General features: G+C 36.4%; 1 protein-coding gene across 1 annotated transcript in view; it reads right to left on the minus strand.

Moving 5' to 3' along the window:
- The window catches only part of XIRP2 (xin actin binding repeat containing 2), a 73,795-nt gene that overhangs the window by 16,894 nt on the left and 34,821 nt on the right, over positions 1-22,080 (minus strand). The window contains exons 4-6 of the mRNA XM_025275631.3: positions 1,568-1,678; positions 1,115-1,187; positions 46-176 (exon numbers count right to left, since the gene is read on the minus strand). Of these exons, the coding sequence (XP_025131416.3) occupies positions 46-176; positions 1,115-1,187; positions 1,568-1,678 (315 nt within the window). The remainder of the gene's footprint in view (positions 1-45; positions 177-1,114; positions 1,188-1,567; positions 1,679-22,080) is intronic.

Here is a 22,080-nt window from a genome sequence, read left to right on the forward strand (position 1 = left end):
GTGGTTTTATACTTAACATGTCTCTGTGCAGAGACATTATCTTACCTTAATCTGCTTGGCTGGGGTCAATTCTTTGTCAGAATGAAGGACCTTTTCCTGGACAGACTTTTCAAATTGTTCTTTTAAAAACTTAGTCGAAACCTTTGGAATCTCTTCAACTTCAGGTGTATCTATGACTATAAACAGAAAAGAACACCATGGATATTATGTAACTAATAAACATGATGTTTGGGAAGTCATTATAATACTATGGAAAACTTCTTATAATGTAAGTTAAGTAAAAGTATTCAGGATATAAATGTATACATATGGCACTACTTCATTAGGTAAGTTAGTAATTGTCAAGAAATATAGGAAGAAAAATAATGGTGGTTACTGGATGGAAAGTCATAAGTTATGAAGCTGTTATTTATTTTAATTGCATACATTTTCCAAATTTTCTACAAGCATGATTTACTATTGTGCTTAAATAATAATAAAAGTTATAAAACAAGAAAAGAACAGCAGAAGAACAGAAAAGGATCTACTTCCTTAAGCAAAACGACAATAAAACCAAATTCAGATATAGTTAAGTAACATTTGGGTCACAGTTGGCTTAAATCTTCCCTTCTAGCACTTAGGAACAGCAAAACTCATTCCCCTTTTACAGGCAAGACACTCTGTACCCATTTTATGCAGATCTGCACAAGTTTGCCTGGAATCTAATCTCATATCTGTAGATTGGAGAATTACACTTAAACATGCTTGAATCTATCATTAACAGTAATACAATCTAGATAACTTTTCTGTTCCCAAGGAGCTTGATAAACATCAAGTTTATTCTAGATCCCTAAGGCAAAAACAATTCAGAGGTGACTGGTGTATCACCTTCTAGGCTTTTTGGATACATCATAAGGTTGAAGGGCAATGAACTATTTTAGAAGCTTATTGCAGCTCTTAGCATAGACAGAACCTAATTATATATAGAAATACTGCCCTATCTCCATTAGAATTATGAGTAATAGTTACTACCTTTATTTAGTGGGAAGGCTTGTACTTTAGAAGTTCTCTATTCAAACACAGAAGCATCAACAGTAAAAAGGTATATTCAAATCAAATAATATCAGATTCTTACCTGTTTCTTGAACATATTGATGGAGCTTAGAAGCTTGGTTTATTTCCTCAGTGTGCTTTTCAAGATGAGAGACCTATGTTTAAAGATAATTTTAAATAAATAATTGTTTTTAAGAAATCAGGTTATTTCAGGATTGTACATGTATTCTACATTGCAGAGTGATTTTCATCCAAGACTTCAGTACACATAGAGAGATGCAAATTAAACACTGATCATTTATTTTAATGCATGAGCTCATGCTGTAACAGAACATATATGAATGGATATCTAAAGTACCCTTATATTTTCAGGGTGCTCATTTTATATTTCAAAGACTTCAAAGTCAGGAAAGAGACACTGATGTGTATTGGTATTAAATACATAAAGGACTATAAAAGCAATTGTTTATAACAAGATCAGAATGTCCACACAGTTCTGGAAACTGTGTGGAAAGTGTTTTTTCTCAGTAGTTACCATTTCTGTTCCAAGAACATCAATTTTGTGTGCTTCGGAAATTTCTGGTTCATTTCTTTCCATTTTCTGGCTGCATCTTGAAATGTTGACCTGGCTGCTACGGATTACCTCCTGAAAATGAATGAATGAATAGACAATGCCTTAAGAAAATTCTGAAAATTTTAACTTTTATTTTATCAGTGCAATTTCAGTGAAAGAGACTTCTGAAAAAAAATTGTTCCCTCCATATATTGCTTTGCTTGACTGTTGTAACAAATGATCACAAACTTAGTATCTTACAGTTCTTTAGGTCAGAAACACTGAATGGGTCTTGCTGGGTGTTAGCAGGTGTCATTCCTTTCTCCAGGCTCTAGGGGAGGATCCATTCTCTTGCCTCCAGCAGTTCTAGAGGCTGCCCACTTTCACTGGCCTATGGCCTCCTTCTTCTAGTTAAACTTTTTCTCACTCTGCCATCTGGCTGATTTTCTCTTCTGATCCCCCTTTCACTTTTATGGACCCTTGTGATTACATTGAACTAATCCACAGAATCCAGGATTATCTCCCTGTCAAAAGGTCAGCTACTTAGCAGCTGTAATTCCATCTTCAACCTTAATTCTTCTTTGTCACATAACTTACATATCCACAAATTCTGAGGATTAAGATACAGGTATCTTCAGGAGCCAGTATTCTGTTTACCACCCTTAGAAAGCAACAAATGTTAACGAGGCAACTCATACCCTGTATGACAAGGATGACTCTCAAAAAGAAAATGAAAATCCTTGATGAAAAAGAAATATATTAATATTGTTGTTTATAAGCCAGATTTTTCATGTTACAGAAAGACATTCCTGTGTTCAAGTTGACCTTCTGATTTGGTGGCAGATCTAGAGTCTAATTTAAGAGGATAACCATTACATAAAACCAATATAAAGAGGCCATATTATGCTAGCATATCTCCATCATCACACATCAGGCTACTTTTGATTTTAGTTATGCCATTGCCTTCTCCAGTTAAGTTAGCATAGGTGATCCTGACTGAAGTGGATGGTTGAAACTGCTACTAACTTTGGTGATCCATCCCTGCTGTTACTATGGGATGGGATCTGACACAAATATATGATTGATTGATTGATATGAAGCATTTGGCGTACTGCTAAAAATCTTACCATCAAAAAATAGAATGTAGACAGATGACTCTCTAAGAACACATCTATTTGAATACCTTTGAAGTTGGGATTTCACTTTACTTTTGATAATTTACATGACTAGCAAGTACTGTTTTTGATATGGGATTGTATTAACAAAAATTTTGTCTTACTAAAGGATAGTCAAGTGAGCAAAGATGAATTATTATTATTAATCAAATAGAAGCACTAAAGTTTTTCTTTTTAAACATGGAGTTAAATAGTTTTAAGTGATTAAGTTCTAAACCTTTAAACCAAGAATAAATTTATATTAAAGTTAATTCATGAGATCTTGACTTGTGATTTTTTTTTTCTTGCTAGTATACTTGCAGTGTTTGGCTTTTTCCCCACAAGTCTATTTGGTATATAGGGTCAAAGTTGATAAAGTGGCAGTCATATATTTGCATAGGTGGTTTAGTTGCTAAGTCACGTTAAACTCTTGTGTCCCCTTGGACTGTAGCCTGAAAGGCTCCTCTCTCCATGGAATTTTCCAGGCCAGAGTACTGGAGTGGGTTGCCATTTCCTTCTCCAGCGGATCTTCCTGGCCCAGGGTTCAAACTCTGATCTCTTGCATTGCAGCTGGTCTCCTGCATTGCAAGCAGATTCTTTACCAACTGAGCCACCAGGGAAGTTGTATATATATATATATATGTATACACACACACACACACACACACATGCACACATATATATGTATATAAAACATGACTTGATCTTATTATACTTCTCTGGGAAGGAGAATTAAGACAAAAAATTGATAACCTCTCAAAAGTCCTACAGAGAATTGAAGCCAAAATCTAGGTTTGTACTTTAAAATGTAGATTATATTCCATTCAGTTCAGTTCAGTTCAGTCACTCAGTCGTGTCCAACTCCTTGCGACCCCATGAATCACAGCATGCCAGGCCACCCTGTCCATTACCAACTCCTGGAGTTTACCCAAATATTTTTGGGTAAACCTAATATTTACACCTAATATTCCATTAGGTGTGTTAATTAACTAGATGGGAGGAATCCTTTCACAGTGTATAAGTATACCAATTATCACTGTGTATGCTTTAAATATCTTATAATTTTTTCAATTATACTTCAATAAAGGTGTAACTGAATATCTGAAAAAGGCATTTTAAAAGGTACCTGAACAAATTTAAATTATACCTCATTAAATTAAAGACCAGTGTAATATTTTCCTAAGCAGAATGCGCTTCCAGCTCTAGTCATTTATCACATGATATTTATTAACATGCTTGATGCATAGTTTATGCTAAGGAAAAGTTTACTTAATGAATGAATGAATAAAACAAAATAAAACTTCCATTAACAAATTAATTTCATTCAACCTTCTATTTGCCTGAGAATGTCCTAGGACCTGGGGTTAGAACAATGAACAAATGTGTACTTTACTTTCTCAAGAGGGAGTATAGAAAATAAATAATCCATATTCTTTCCTTTAAGTTCAGAGAATCATAATTCTATAATAAGAAGTTGTGCATAATCAAGTTTTATTTAAGGTTATTAATAACATTAGGCTGGAGGAAATAATAAAAATATTATTTTTTATTGTCATCACCTAGGTTTCCCAGGTGGTGCTAGTGGTAAGAAACCCGCCTACTCAGTTCAGGAGATATAAGAACCTCGGGTTCAATCCCTGGGTCAGCAAGATCCCCTGGAGTGGGGCACGCCAACCCACTCCAGTATTCTGGCCTGGAGAACAACGCCATGGAGAGAGGAGCCTGGCAGGCTGCAGTCCATTGGGTTGAAAAGAGTCAGACACGACTGAAGCGACTTAGCATGCATGGAGAGAATTAAAACTGTCATTGAAGACCACAGAGAGAAAGGAATGCACAGGTACAAATAACATTTCTTTGTGTAAAAACTGTTTGCAACTATGGCAGATCTTTCTATCTATCGACATATAATGGGGATATTCTATGGGTTCCTTTTGACACACTGAGAAATAGGAAGTACTGATCAAACAGTGAAAAAGCAAAGGACATGGGAACTTGATCAGTGACAAGATCCTTATTGAAGGGCACTTTGATCATTACTACAGAATCACATCTCTGCCTAGAGGCGCATATGACACGCTGTGATCCAGAGACCCATTTATTTGACCCACTCAATGATTTTAAGGTGTTGAGCTAGTTAACACCTACAAAAAAATCAAGATTCCTGCTTATGTTTGAAATTTTGAAGATCTGGCAACACTGGATTCACATTCCAGCATGGCAGTGGCTTGCTGGACAAAGTAGTGGCCACCTGTCTTAGTTGGGACATATACTTTTCAGTTGGTTACTGTTCCCATCACTCACTGATGTTTCATACCAAACCTGCCTGGAACCATAGCAATTTGAGTTTCTCATACTTGCTGCTAACTGTCAGGCTGAAAGAATAAAGTTAGTAAGTTAACTTGGTGTGTTGAGAAAGATAAATGCAAAATGTTGGGAGTAGAAAAACAGTAAATAAATATATTTCGACACATTTTTAAAAAATTTATTATTTTCTGGGGCAAACACTTTATACTTAATGTGTATCTATTTGGTTTAAAACAATCCAGGCCTATCATCTCTAAATATATTTTCTTGTGGGAGATGACACAACATAAACAAACAGTACGAGGATACATAAATTGGGTTTAGAGGTATAAGCTTCTACTTCAGCACTTATGTGCTATTATGAAACAGAACTATAATTGTTACACTAGTTCGGTATGTTAGTGTCAATGCATCAATTTTACTGCCCCCTGTTTTCTGTAACTTACATAAAGCCTGTCTTAAATTATTCCAAGGTTTTGTTTCCATTATTTACTGTGTTTCATATTTTGTAACTAGTGGAGTTGGATTTTAAATCTCACTTTCTTTCTTCCCAAGTGTTGGTGTCTATAGACAGAAGGGTTAGATAAAAGGATGGATCATCATAATGATCAGGAAGAAATCCAATTACACAAATAAATGCAATAAAGAATTCTGGCCAGAACACCATACATAAATTCACATGAAACAATTCATGAAATTGGTATTAATACTTAAAAAATTAAATTCAAATATAGATTGGCTGCAAGAAGAAAAATACAATTTTGGGTTCACAGGTGGATTAACCAAAATCAGTACTCATGCCGTCTTTTATACTAGGTATGTCATAAGTTACTATGGGTGACTTACTAAATCACACCTAACTTTAAAAAAAAAATCTCATTCATCCCTGAAAAGAAACATATGATATATATGCTCTAATTTTGGAATCTAGACAACATCAGGCAAAATAAAAAAATGTTATAATGTTTGCATAACTCATGCCAATCTGGTATCAGCTCATAGATTAATCAAGTATATTACAAAGTTTCCATGGATGTACATTTCTCCAAAAGGGATTTCTCCAGCACAGAAAAGATTCCACACTTTGCCTACTTAATTTGCCATTGTTCTTATCACTATAAGAAAAGGCATTGTACATTTCCACTGATAAAAATGCAAACTCATGCTATCATAATGAGTAAGGGAAGAAAAAAGACAGTCTTTTTATGATGACTCACTATTACTGTGACTCTTAGAAGTACATCCATTAAAATAAAGTGTGATGTAACTGGCAGAAGAGTAGATAATAACTGCCTCACTAAAGTGGAAAAAATAGCTCATTTTCAATGCTAGTAATTCAGCAATTTTACCCATCACTAACCTCATTCTTAATAAAACCAGGAAGGGTTTGTACCATTGTCAAACAGGCAGAAATAATACCAAAAATGTGCTTCTTATGTTAACAAAGATGTCAGTTGATTCAAGACTTGAAAGAATAATCAGTTCTTTAAGTGATGAACATAAAAATTTGTGGTTGATATATTGTGTTTGTCTAGATTTGGATATATTTGTCGAATTCAAACATGTTTTATTTTTGCCATGAGTTTTTTCTCTTCACTTTTTAAAAAATTTACTTTAAAATTTTACAGCATAAAATTTGATATCCCTATAGTTTGAGTTTCATGTTAGAGTTTTTCCTCATTCACTACACACTTTTGAATCTTGGCTCAAAAATTGTTTTTTCTTTGAAACCTTTCCTGACTTTTCTATACAGAGTTACCTGTTCCTGCTTTTATTATCATATTCCTATATGGTCAGTACATATCTCTATTACCCACCTATCACATTTCTCATAACTGAACTCATGCATCTTCAAATCTTGATGTTTATCTTCCTGGTAGAGAGTAGATCCTCCCCTCTAAATGTCAAGAAGTGAATACATGGATAAAAATACCTTTTTTCTTAGGAATGTGAAAACTTTATGATTTTATAAAAATCTAGTTTAAAAATTAAAGTTCTATAAAATCGTATGATTTCATTTTTTGATATTTCAGTTGATAATCTTTGATGCTGAACATTTCATAATTGGTAGGCAGGGTTACTGAAGCTGATGCATATAGCAATAATATGTCAATCACTGACAAAGTATACTTAGCAGAGTTCTCCTGGTAACACTCAAATGGTTGGAACATTTACAGAAGAGCATGGGCAGTGCTGTTATGCTATAAAGAGCAATTGAAATCATTAGAGGGAAGAAAAGCCTGTATCAAGAAACCAAAAGATACACAAAGGCAGCAAACACATACAGAAAGTAAAGAACCTTTCAAAATAGGAAAATTTATTTTCAAATGCTCTTTTTATAAAAGATCTTATTGCTGAGAAACTAATCTGTATGTTCTTTTTCTTTTGTAAATTGTTATTATTCATTGGGTTGGTAAATGAATGCATTATCAAGCATTATGTAAAAACAACAGTAGAATGCTTTGGGCAGAATTACTACGACATCAACAAATTAAGTTGATATATTTGTGATGACAATAAAAGATACCATTTTGTCCTTATTTTCACTATAAAGGGGAAAGAAGAGTCCAGGCAAATGTAAGTCATGACCCTTTGTATCCCTGTATATACTCGGAAGTGAAGACTCCAGTTTTACTTCATTTAGTACTAGTGCTTCCTGAAGCCATGAATGCTCCCTGAAGCTGGTGGGACTATTGGATCCTAAGAGACTGACCAGAAGGGAAAGAGACATGTGTACCCCAATGTTCATCGCAGCACTGTTTATAATAGCCAGGACATGGAAGCAACCTAGATGTCCATCAGCAGACGAATAGATAAGAAAGCTGTGGTACATATACACAATGGAGTTACTACTCAGCCATTAAAAAGAACACATTTGAATCAGTTCTAATGAGGTGGATGAAACTGGAGCCTATTATAGAGAGTGAAGTAAGCCAGAAAGAAAAACACCAATACAGTATACTAACGCATATATATGGAATTTAGAAAGATGGTAACAATAACCCTGTGTACGAGACAGCAAAAGAGACACTGATGTATGGAGCAGTCTTGTGGACTCTGTTGGAGAGGGAGAGGGTGGGGGGATTTGGGAGAATGGCATTGAAGCATGTGTGGTGTCATGTGTGAGGCGAGTTGCCGGTCCAGGTTCGGTGCACGATGCTGGATGCTTGGGGCTGGTGCGCTGGGACGACCCGGGGGGATGGTGTGGCGGGGGGGAGGAGGGAGGGGGGTTCAGGATGGGGAGCATATGTATACCTGTGGCGGATTCGTTTTGGTGTTTGGCAAAACTAATACAGTGTTTCAGGTTTAAAAATAGAATAGAATTTGAAAAAAAAAATTAAAATTAAAAAAAATAAAAAAATTAAAGTAGCAACTTTTTCCTTTGAAATTACTGCATCTCTAAATGTGAGTGACCTCATATCACTTCACCTATATATTTATTTATTCTACCAACAGCTACTGAGCACCACCTATCTCTATAGCATTTTGCTAGGCATTGTCAGTATTGTTTTAATAAAAGTTTTATCTACCAACCTATTTACATATCAATAATCTGTCAGTCTATCTCTATATCTGTGCAATATATATAAATATGTACATATATATCTAATGGAATAAAAATGGCTCACTTAACTTGAAATTCTCTTAAGATCTGTAATATATAGACATGCACAAATTATGTAGGATTGTTGTATAAGTCTCTGAGAGAATTGAATTCATACTTTATTGAATTCATACTAATTCATACTTTAATTGAATGCTAGCATTCAATTAATATCAACTATTTCCTGACTCAAAAGAATTATGCTTTGGTCACATCTAGCTATAAAGAGCAAAACTTATCATTTTTAATAAAAATACTTAATTTAAAAGTAGAAATATTTGACTTCAAAGACAGGTTTCTGAATAAGTAATGCCAGCTTTCACTGCTAAAATTCTGTCCTCTTCTTTCCCCAAAGTGTTATTTATAGAGTCATATCTCAGCATCCAAAATGCTAAAGATTCATAAAAAGAACTTGTAAAAGATGTACTCTCAACTGAGCCATCAAACATATTAGTTATATAAATAGGATACTTATTTGATAAAGTAAAAAAACAGGATACATAAAACATTTGATTTTCAGTAAAAGACACCTAGAAGTATTATGTAGAAGTATAATATATATATTATATATTAACACACACACACACATATACTCGTATACAACATTTCAGTCTAACATAGAAGTAAGGCATCTTAAAAACAAAAGGGCATTTGGATATAAATAAACATAAAAGTACAATAAAAGAGGCTAAAACATGGAGTCTCAAGGAGTAGTGAAATTGCAAGTAAAAAGCTTGCAAAAAGAATGAAAATAACTTAAAGAAAAAGAAAACCAGGGGTAACATGTATATTATGTTAATTAATTCAAACCAAAATAGATAAAAAGAAGAATTGTACCTTTTCATTACACAACTCCTCTTCACCAATATTCAGTTGATTTGACAGTGAAAGCCCTGCCAATTCTACCTTTAATTATCTTTTGAGTCGGTGTCCCCTTTATTCTAGAATTTCTGACCCATTTAAGCCCTCATATATTTAATCTGCTATTTCAGTAGTCTCTTAACTTACCTTCTTCAATCTAACTTTGACACCCTTTACATCAATCCTATACAGCTAGGAAAAATATTACTTAAATGCATACCTATTCTTCTTACTCCCCTGTTTGTTTCTTCAGTGGGTTTTGATTGCCTTAGAATAAAATAAAAATTAAAATTTTTTTCTTTTATGCAGGCTTTGGCTACACTTCCAGCCCCATGACTCAATTATGTTTCACTGTGTTCATAAATATACTAATTTACCTGTGGCATAAGCTGTTTCTTTCACCTACAGTGTAGTTCTACATTTATAAAAAAAAAAAAAAAATTAAGTCTCAGCTGAAGCATTCTCCACTCTCAGATTCCCCTCAATTATCCCTCATTCAGAGTAAAGTTTATCACAACCTTTGTGTCCTAATAAACCTCATTTATATTTTCTATCATAGAATCTACCAAATTGCACTTGTAATCATTTGTTATGTGTCTGTCTTTCTGATAGAGAGAGCTTCTTGAGGGCAAAGTAATATCACACTCATCACGGAATCTTTTGTGCTTGACATATGGTGCATGCTTAATGACTATCAGCAGAATAAAAAAATTACAAGGCACAGATCTGGAATTAGCCTTCTTGAGTTTGGATCACATTTGCTCACTTTCTTTGGGCAAATTACTTAGCTCTTCCATGAGTTCATTTCTTGTCCAAAAAAAGTGTGTGTGTTTGTGTGTGTGTGTGTGTAGGGCACAGATGAAATAGTGCCTATCTTGGAAGGTTACTGCAAGGAGAATCGGAGTAACATATGTGAAAACCTGGCTTATAAGTGCTACATGAATATTTGTTATTTTTGCTTAACAAACATTCATTGTACACTTACTCTGCATCAGCTATTTCCCCAGTAATTCAAGATATACAGTAAATAAGGCAAAAGAAAAAAAAAAAAAGATTGAATGAAAGTAGATTGTCTCTGGTTATGTCAATATATTTTGCCATGAAATTTTTCATTATATAAATAAGTCCAGAAACAAAAGAAAAAACAAGTTTCAATATGTATATTCTTTATTCTACCAGAGAAGAAGTAGATTTGTGAGGTTTATTGAAAGAAAAGCAAAAAGGTGCCTGTGCATATTATAAACCTTCTAAATCATTCTGGCCCCCAGGACATAGAAATTTCTATAGAGGCATGGCCAGAGAGTAGCTTTCAGATCACTGATTTAGTTTTTCTCTGATTCATCTTTCATGAACTGATATCCAACAAAGAGTCAGTTCACAGGGATTTGATCTCAGTTCAGTTCAGTCGCTCAGTCGTGTCTGACTCTTTGCGACCCCATGAATTGCAGCACTCCAGGCCTCCCTGTCCATCACCATCTCCTGAAGTTCACTCAAACTCACATCCATCGACTTGGTGATGCCATCCAGCCATCTCATCCTCTGTCATCCCCTTCTCCTCCTGCCCACAATCCCTCCCTGCATCAGAGTCTTTTCCAATGAGTCAACTCTTCGCATGAAGTGGCCAAAGTACTGCAGTTTCAGCTTTAGCATCATTCCTTCCAAAGAACACCCAGGGCTGATCTCCTTTATAATGGACTGGTTGGATCTCCTTGCAGTCCAAGGGACTCTCAAGAGTCTTCTCCAACATCACAGTTCAAAAGCATCAATTCTTCGGCGCTCAGCTAGGAAAAACCGTAGCCTTGACTAGATGGACCTTTGTTGGCAAAGTAATGTCTCTGCTTTTGAATATGCTATCTAGGTTGGTCATAACTTTCCTTCCAAGGAGTAAGTGTCTTTTAATTTCATGGCTGCAATCACTATCTGCAGTGATTTTTGAGTCAAAAAAAAATAAAGTCTGACACTGTTTCCACTGTTTCCCCATCTATTTCCCATGAAGTGATGGGACCAGATGTCATGATCTTAGTTTTCTGAATGTTGAGCTTTAAGCCAACTTTTTAACTCTCCTCTTTCACTTTCATCAGGAGGCTTTTTAGTTCCTCTTCACTTTCTGCCATAAGGGTGGTGTCATCTGCATATCTGAGGTTATTGATATTTCTCCTGGCAATCTTGATTCCAGCTTGTGCTTCTTCCAGCCCAGCGTTTCTCATGATGTGCTCTGCATATAAGTTAAATAAGCAGGGTGACAATATACAGCCTTGACGTGCTCCTTTTCCTATTTGTAACCAGTCTGTTGTTCCATGTCCAGTTCTAACTGTTGCTTCCTTACCTGCATATAGGTTTCTCAAGAGGCAGGTCAGGTGGTCTGGTATGCCCATCTCTCAGAATTTTCCACAGTTTATTGTGATCCACACAGTCAAAGGCTTTGGCATAGTCAATAAATCAGAGATAGATGTTTATCTGGAACTCTCCTGTTTTTTCCATGATCCAGCGGATGTTGGTGATTTGATCTCTGGTTCCTCTGCCTTTTCTAAAACCAGCTTGAACATCAGGAAGTTCACAGTTCATGTACTGCTGAAGCCTGGCTTGGAGAATTTTGAGCATTACTTACTAGCGTGTGAGATGAGTGCAATTGTGTGGTAGTTTGAGCATTACTTTGGCATTGCCTTTCTTTGCAATTGGAATGAAAACTGACCTTTTCCAGTCCTGTGGCCACTGCTGAGTTTTCCAAATTTGCTGGCATATTGAGTGCAGCACTTTCACAGCATCATCTTTCAGGATTTGAAATAGCTCAACTGAAATTCCATCACCTCCACTAGCTTTGTTCATAGTGATGCTTTCTAAGGCCCACTTGATTTCACATTCCAGGATGTCTGGCTCTAGGTGAGTGATCACACCGTCTTGATTGTCTTGGTCATGAAGATCTTTTTTGTACAGTTCTTCTGTGTATTCTTGTCACCTCTTCTTAATATCTTCTGCTTCTGTAAGGCCCATACCATTTCTGTCCTTTATTGAGCCCATCTTTGCATGAAATGTTCCCTTGGTATCTCTAATTTTCTTGAAGAGATCTCTAGTCTTTCCCATTCTGTTGTTTTCCTCTATTTCTTTTCATTGATCACTGAGGAAGGCTTTCTTATCTCTCCTTGCTATTCTTTGGAACTCTGCATTCATATGCTTATATCTTTCCTTTTCTCCTTTGCTTTTGCTTCTCTTCTTTTCACTATTATACAATTCTTTTCACACTTAACTCTTCATTAAAAGGTCCTGTTTTTTTGCCTCTCATGTAAATAACAAATTGAATATTAAGATTTGTAATTTTCCCTCATAGTTCAGTTGGTAAAGAATCTGCCTGCAATGCAGGAGATTCGGGTTCAATTCCTGGGTCAGGAAGATCCCCCGGAGAAGGAAATGGCAACCCATTCCAGTATTCTTGCCTGGAGAAACCCATGGACAGAGGAGCCTCGTAGGCTGCAGTCCATGGGGTTGCAAGAGTCGGACACAACTTAGTGACTAAGTGAAAGTGAATTCTCTCAGTCATGTCTGACTCTTTGTGACCCCATAGACTTAGTCTGTTGACTGCAGCCAGACTCCTCCATCCTTGGGATTTTTTAGGCAAGAACACTGGAGTGGGTTGCCATTTCCTTCTCCAGAGGATCTTCCTGACCCAGGGGTTGAACCCAGGTCTCCCGCATTGTAGGCAGACGCTTTATCGTCTGAGCCACCAGGGAAGTTCAAAATATAGTGACTAAACCACCACATATATATGTATATTATCAGTCACAGCTCCCAGTGCCAAGCATCAGAGTCTGACTGATATAAATAGGAAAGGTACTTTGTTAAAGAAACAATTCACATTAGAAGTGTATTTCTCAGACTCTCCAGGAATATGATTCCCAAAATATTCTCAGAGAATGAGACTTGGAGGTTTTATAGTGAGAAACCATGCTGAATAAAGCCACAGAACCTTCTGGTGAATCCACCCTTGTGGTTGACACTGGACACACCCACTGCCATTCATGAGGTTGCATATAGTTGGACACGACTGAGCGACTGAACTGAACTGAACTGATACATCTATAGCTTTTAAAAATTGAGCCATTTAACTCCTATACATATATAGAAACAAATCAGATGAAATGAAATTTAAGGACATAGCCTTTGATCTGTATTGGATTTTCCTCCAATTATATTTATCAATTCCAGGGCAATGTAAACGGTAGAACACCCACCCACTTGCTGGAAATTCATGACTGAAGATCAAATTAGTTCTGTAAGGAGGGGTCAGAGCAGATGAGATTCAAATAGACTTTGCTAAGAAGGGGTGATAGTCTTTAAAATTTCAAGTATAGTGGTCTAGGAAACAGTAAAAGATAAATACTTGATTACATATCTCAGAATTATAAGAGAAATTATACTGAGCATAAGTGCTAAACACAGAGACAATGATCATTATATTTAAATAAGTTAACCTGTATTTTGTCTGAAATGATATTGTTTGTCTCACCACTATTTTTACAGGAGGAAATCAACACAATATATCTGATTCTGATATAGAAAAAGTAGTTGTGTATGTAAGTATCTGTAATTCTCTCACCCATATTTCCTTGCATTCCCTCATCTCCATAAATTACTGCTTTTTCTTTCTCTATTTTCTGTACCCAGACTTGATGGTACACCTTGTCATTGTCATAATCCCCTCTTTAGTAATGAAAGGGCTGGAAACAATAAAGACAGGAAAGAAAAGAAATTGAGGGGAAGAAAGGAATACTCCTTTTTTAGATCCTCCAAGAAAAACAAAACAACGAAAATGTGATTGGGGGAATTTGTTGTTGATACTTTTAGAATAATGATAAAAAATGCTTATGATAACAGGTTCACAGACTGGACCCCAGCCTAAAGTCTTGACTTCACTGAAGCCTCACAAATCTTCCCCAAATATATTTCTATACACTGTGCAATATGATGAATTGCATAATTCAATGGAGAGATTTCAAATACCAAAGCAGAATGATGTCTCTAGAAGACCATGGCATATACCCAAGGATAAGGAAGATGGATTGAGTACTTGGCTCCCTACTTTTGGTGTCCACCTAGTGGGTGGTACCTGAAATGCTCTGTCCTCCTGATGGGGTTGAAAATGAAGGCTCCTTGGGAGTTGGTGATGGACAGGGAAGCCTGGAGTGCTGCAGTCCATGGGGTCATAAAGAGTCGGACACGACTGAGCAACTGAACTGAACTGAACTGAAAGAGCTGTCTACTGGACCATGCTGAGTATATCACTCAGGACAGAGAGGGATAAAGAAGAAGCAGAAGAAAAGCCTGTTGGAAGGAGATGTAATCTTACTTTTGGGTTCTGTGATGTTGAGATTTGCAAAGAAACTGGAAAAAAATGAAGAATTTCCTAAACATATCTCTGCAGAAGCATTTCCTCTTTATGCTGCTGCTTCTTTGCTCATGCCTTGTGTTCTTCCAGTTTTGTTTTTGTAGCAGGATAATTCATTTGTAATTATGCAAACTAATGAATAAATGAACATCCAAAAGAACAGACAGGCTTGACTCAATCCAATCATTTTCAGAGCCCCAAGAGGACAGGTTTATTTTGAGAAATATCAGATCCAGAAGCAGCAGAAAAAGCTAATAATATATCCTCTGATGTCAAGTGCCCATTTTCATAAAAGTAATTATATGGGAAAAAAACACATTTGTGCAGATTTTACTAAGTGCTGAAAACATAATGATTGTATAATGTTAATGATTTCTATTGTTGTTATAATTTTCCTTGCTCTTCACAAACTAGCATAATCTCAGAACTTAAAATACTGTATCTTGCCATTTTATTATTAAATTTAAAAAGAAAGTGTATTTAGTAAATATACTATATTGTCTACATACTTGAGAAGCTTTTTAGGTGTAATTATACAAAGAGCACAGTTATAATTCTAAACTAATAGGACACTTCAGATTGAAGAAGGGGCTATACAAATACGTATTCTTTTCCTATTCCAACTTTCCCTAAATGTTTACTCTCTCTCATAAAAGAAGACATACAACTTGATTATGTCTAAATAATCTTTACATCTTTATCAACATCAAAAGCTTTTTGAGATCATGTGTTGGAGCACCAAGAATATGAAATTCTGCTGTGATTTTGTGTCTTTGTGGAAAGGGTCCAGGTGATACTCCCTCAACAACCACAGGCCCTGTGATAAGCACAATGCCATTCCTTTCCTCCTGAGCAATCCTAACTCCTTTTACTTGAAAGAAGTGAAGGATATATCTGTAAACACACTTGTCTTCTGTAAAAGAAATTTAAAATGGGTTCTATAAGAACAAAGAGGTTACAGAAATGGAAAACTCACAGTACCATTCAGAAGAAGAGGAACTATGGTCATAATATTCCAATAACTGGGATAAATCTTGTTCCTACAAATTTTGTTTTGGAGAATCAGTAAGATGATCATAGAAAGAAAAGCAACCAATTCAAGATATTTTGAAAGTGTTGAATCTATTCTTGTAACTTAGTCTTATTTATGAGTATTTGTACTATCCCCCAAGGTCCTGCCTGCCTGAGAAACCAGGGGATAGGGGTGGGGCTTCATATGTTAATGCTTCTAAATCCCTCTAAGCCACCAGGAAGATTCGTTTCTTTGCTCATTTTCAGCACAGTAAAGGTTAACAGAGATTTGTCAAGAGACTGATCATAACAAACATCCTCTTCCATCAACACAAGAGATGACTCGACACATGGACATCATCAGATGGTCAATACTGAAACCAGATTGATTATATTCTTTGCAGCTGAAGATGGAGAAGCTTTATATAGTCAGCAAAAACAAGACCGGGAGCAGACTGTGGCTTAGATCATGAACTCCTTATTGTATAATTCAGAATTAAATTGAAGAAAGTAGGGAAAACCACTAGACCATAGAGGTATGACCTAAATCAAAGTCAGTAATAGATTCAAGGGATAAGATCTGTAGACAGAGTGCCTGAAGAAATATGGATGGAGTTTTGTAACACTGTTACAAGGTGGTAATCAAAACCATCCCAAAGAAAATTAAATGTAAGAAGTCAAAGTGGTTGTCTGAGGAGGCTTTACAAATTGCTGAGAAAAGAAGAGAGGCAAAAGGCAAAAAGGAAAGACATACCCAACTGAATGCAGAGTTCAAGAGAATAGCAAGGAGAAATAAGAAAGATTTCTTAAGTGAACAATGCAAAGAAATAGAGGAAAATGATGGAATGGGAAAGACCAGATCTCTTTAAAAAATTGGAGATACAAAGGGAACATTTCATGCAAAGATGGGCACAATAAAGCACAGAAATGGCAAGGACCTAACAGAAGCAGAAGAGATTAAGAAGAGGTAGTAAGAATACACAAAACTATACAAAAAAGGCCTTAATAACCTGGATAACCACAATGATGTGGTCACTCACCTAGAGCCAAACATTCTGGAGTGTGAAGTCAAATGGGCCTTAGGAAGCATTATTATGAACAAAGCTATTGGAGGTGATAGAATTCCAGCTGAGTTATTTCAAATCCAAAAAATGATGCTGTTAAAGTGCTGCATGCAATATGCCAGCAAATTTGGAAAACTCAATAGTAGCCACAGGACTAGAAAAAGTCAGTTGTCATTCTAATCCCAAAGAAGGGCAATGTGAAACAATGTTCAGACTACCACACCATTGCACTCATTTCACATGCTAGCAAGGTAATGCTCAAAATCCTTCAAGCTAGGCTTCAACAGTATGTGAGCCAAGAAACTTCAGATGTACAAGCTGGATCTGGAAAAGGCAGAGGAACTAGAGATCAAATTGCCAACATTCACTGGATCATAGAGAAAGCAAGAGAATTCTGGAAAAACATCTACTTCTGTTTTACTGACTATGCCAAAGCTTTTGACTGTGGATCACAAAAACTGTGGATAATTCGTAAAGAGATGGGAATATCAGACCACCTTACCTGTCTTCTGAGAAACCTGTGTGCAGGTCGAATAGCAACAGTTAGAACTGGACATGGTTTCACCAAGACGTAGAGCTATAGGAAGGTGGACATGAATAGGAAGAGAGGAGGCAGATGGAGACTGGGTAGTGGGAGGTTACCAGTTGCAAAGCATATTCAGGGATGTTAATTTTAAACTAATTTCGAATTGCCTAATGAGCTTCTAGGAAATGATTCTGTCTCCCCAGGCCAAAAAGGCGAAAAGAAAGAAGGTGTGAGGCATAGAACAATGCCATCCTTCTTTGTCATTTTACTTATAAATAAAATAAGTTTATGAATCGTATTCTACTTTGAATGGCAAAGTAGGGTCAATACTACTACTGATAGTAGCTGGTGTTTACGGAACCATTCATATCTGCTGGTCAGTTCTGGTAAGAATTTTACATGAACCACCTCATTTTATTCTTAACACATATGTTACTTAATCCTCATTTTATAGAGGAGGTTATGTGGTTAACTCAGGAGACTATAACCTGGGCTGTCTGATTCTGGAACTGATAGGCTTAACCGTTCCTCTAAACTGCCTGTTTGATTGGGTTACTTTAGTTACAATAGTCATTTAAAAACCATGCACACAACTTAAAAAAAAAAAATTTCAAGACATACTTTTGGTCACAATCCTGTGTGCTGATAGAGATATAGGTTAGGTTGGGGTTGTTAATAGCAATCCAGGCCCTTGAAAAATTATGTATGTGGCAGAAAGCTGAAGTCAGGCTTAAAACACTTTTTATGAGAAATGCTTTGCAATGTGGACATACAGTTGATAAAAATATGTTTAGCTTGCTAGAAAATAATTATGGGTCACCTTTAAAGAGTCTAAAACACACAGATGTCAGATATATCACAAGCTGTCAAAAATGTTTTCTATCAACCTAAAATTGTCTAGAGATTGCTTCAAATCCACATAATCTTAATAGAGTACAACTGTTTATGTGAGGCTTTTTGCAACAGCAGATGTGTGTGGAAAGATACACCCCGTCTTGCAGCTCCCTACTGGTCCACATCAGACTTGGCAGCAGGGAGTGGAGGTCAGGCATGCTCTAGACTCTTGACATAGATTCAGTGCAGCCGTTCTCATATGAAAGCAATTACCTAAGCACAGCATCGCACTGAGTACTTACCAGATTTTTGGAGCTCCATCTGTTCTTCCCTATGTAGACCACTTAAAAGGAGGAAAAAAAGAAGCAACTCCAGAAAAGAGCTGCTAGGACTTCACAATTAATACGCAAAAAGCTACTTGGTACTGTGTAAATACAAGAGAAAGAAAATGAAGAGGAAATAAACATGAGAGGATGAAGATCAAATCCTGAATGTGAGAATATGGCTCAGAGAAGGAAGGTCCTAAGATTGCTAATGGGTCCAAGGTTTGGTTTTTGGAGGAATGGGAAAGTTCTAAAATTAGATTGCGGGACACCGCACAACTTTGTAACTATATTAAACAGCCATTGAACTGTGCACTTAAAATGGGTGAACTTTACGGTATGCAAATTATCTCAATAAAGCTGTTAAAAATGAAGAAAGAGAGGATGAAAGTCTTTAAAAAGAACAACAACCCAGCAACCATACAATGGGTGAGTGAAAATAAACTCTGACAAGCAGAATGACATTTTCCTACCAACAACACATTTATCCTAATATCTGCTCCATGTACTTCAAGATCTCTTTTTAAAGATGAGGGGATGGATTATTCAGAATGTTTTCCCAAATGGAGCCTGTTGTAGTGAGTGGATTAAAAATATCCCTCTTAAGTGGTCCTTTCCATTCTAGTATTAAGAACCTACTGCTTTTCACTGGCATAGAATTCTGAGAATTCAGTCCTAAGACAAAATGAGAAACAATGCTAATGTGGTATTTCTAATCTAAATATCAACAGGACACATGCTGAATGGCTCATAATCCCTTAAGGAGGGTTGGATTTCATTCTTATCTACAGGAATAAGTAATGGATACTTTGAAAAACAGGCTCTAAATGGGTGATATTAAAAACAGTACTAACTACCAGAACCACCGATAATAATAAAGTTTTCCCCAACACATTCCTCTATGAGCTGAACTCCACACCCCTGTTACCCAGAGACCATGACTGTCCAGAGTGGCTGCTTTTTCTAATTTACATAAGGATACTCCCACAAGCTAGAAGTGATGTTGCTGCTGCTGCTGCTGCTAAGTCGCTTCAGTCGTGTCCGACTCTGTGCAACCCCATAGACGGCAGCCCACCAGGCTCCCCTGTCCCTGGGATTCTCCAGGCAAGAATTCTGGAGTGGGTTGCCATTTCCTCCTCCAATGCATGAAAGTGAAAAGTGAAAGTGAAGTCGCTCAGTCGTGTCTGATTTGTAGCGACCCCATGGACTGCAGCCCACCAGGCTCCTCTGTCCATGGGATTTTCCAGGCAAGAGTACTGGAGTGGGGTGCCATTGCCTTCTCTGAAGTCGAAGTCTAGAATACATAAATAGGACATTACTCCAAGTTTAAAATGTTTGGCATAGTGAGTGTTCCTATATCTAGTACCTGCTTTCCCCCCACTATTTAAACCTCTTTTTCAATAGGTATAATCAATTAAAAAAAGAGGGAACTTTACCCTCAGACATAGCTTAATTTTCAAAACCTGTTTAGTCCTGTTGCCTGTCTTCTAGACAAACTGCTTCCAAATAGCTAATTACCTTGAAACATCTCACTTCAATACATTAGGAAAAAAAAGAGGCAGATTGGAATTCATATTACACCTTATGAAATTATTGGAGGAGGAAATGGCAACCCACTCCAGTATTCTTGCCTGGAGAATTCCATGGACAGAGGAGCCTGGCAAGCTACAAGTCCATGGGGTCGCAAAGAGTTGGACACAACTGAGCGACTAACATTTTCACTTCACTATGAAGTTATTACTAATTGTGATGTTAAATATTGTCATAAATACAAAACAAATGTTCTTTCTTTTAACTCTAATTAAACTTGATTTCCAACTTAATTTATATATGTTAGCAAACTAAATATTTTTCTGGCTATGGGCAGAACTTAGCAGAGAGATAAATCTCAAGTACTTTAAACAAAGAGACAAAAAACACTCTCAGGCATGACAACAATTTGGATAAAACAGAATTAACTGTTTGTCTACCAATAAATGTTTTGTCCTCAATCCCTGCTGATAAGAGATTTTTAGAATGCATTCAGAACACTTTAAACATTTAAGTGAATATCTAAAACATGATTTTTCTACATTTTCTGCTCTATAACCAAATTTGATAGATATCTCAAATTTCCATTAAGAATTATAAGTCAGTAATTTGATTTTTGAGGACAGATGACTTGTTTCTTTTATTCCTTACAGATTTCTGTGTAAGAGTCAATAAATGGTATTTACTTGTTCATTCTCCCACGTTTCCTTTCTATTTTATTTATATTGCATTGCATTCCTCATGGAATTATAGGGTATTATTAGTATGTCTAAAGGCAGATAATGAAACTGAAGTTCAGAGAGGTCATTACAGGCTTAGAATCATGCAGCTATTCAGATTTTTAGTGCATTTTTTTATTTACTCTTACATACTTTAGTATTTCATGTTCTCAGAGCAGGGATTACAGCCTATAATAGTACACTATATTTGCAAGGAGAAAAATACATCTGCAATACACACACACACATATATTGCTTGATTGCTTTGATTTTTTTTATTGTTTTTTGATTTGATTGTTTTTACCCAGGTTTGATTTGTTTTTGATTGGTTGATTGTTTTGGTTTGATGGTTTTTGCCCAGCCTCCATTTATTGTTTGTTCCTAAGGGGATGCTGAGGACATGCACAGAGGCTGCTCAGCCAATCAGCATCCTCTGGCTATAGTACTTCAGTCCTAGGGGAAGCACATGTATTCCACTTAGAGCCAATTAGATGTTATAAGGCTTTTTCCTGGGGCTTCTGGGAAAAGGATTCTCCTTTTCCTCCATCATTTTTAGTCTTTTCTGGGGAAAATTTGAGTGAAAATGGGGCCAACTCAGAGGAAGTAAGGCTGAGAGGTTAAAAAAGAAAAGAAATATGATCAAGGAGATATTCAGTTTTTAAAACAAACACTTGGAAAATGCTTATAAGGTCCAAGCACAATCTTAAGTACTTTACAAAAACAGCTCTTTTAATGCTCTTAACAAACCTATCAGGTGGGTGCTATTCTAATCTTGGCTTTATAATTGAGGAAATTGAGACACAGAGATATTAAGAAACTTGCGAATGTCACCAGCTAATATGTTAGGAAGGGCTTCCTTGGTGGCTCAGCAGTAAAGAATCCGCTTGCCAAAGCAGGACGTGTGGGTTCGATCCCAGGGTCAGGAAGATCGCCTGGAGAAGGAAATGGCAACCTACTTCCAGTATTCTTGCCTGGAGATCCCATGGACAGAGGAGCCTGGCAGGCTATGGTCTATGGGGTCCCAAAGAGTCGGACACGACTGAGTGACTAAACAACAACAACAATGAGTTAAGGAGCAGGGATATGGACCCAAGTGATCTGGCTCCATCCAAGTGCTCCTAGCTACTGTGCTCGAGACATACTGTGAATCCTTAGTTAAATCAATGGTAATGTAATACATGCTTA

This window comes from Bubalus bubalis, chromosome 2, assembly GCF_019923935.1.
Source record: "Bubalus bubalis isolate 160015118507 breed Murrah chromosome 2, NDDB_SH_1, whole genome shotgun sequence".
Taxonomy (NCBI): domain Eukaryota; kingdom Metazoa; phylum Chordata; class Mammalia; order Artiodactyla; family Bovidae; genus Bubalus; species Bubalus bubalis.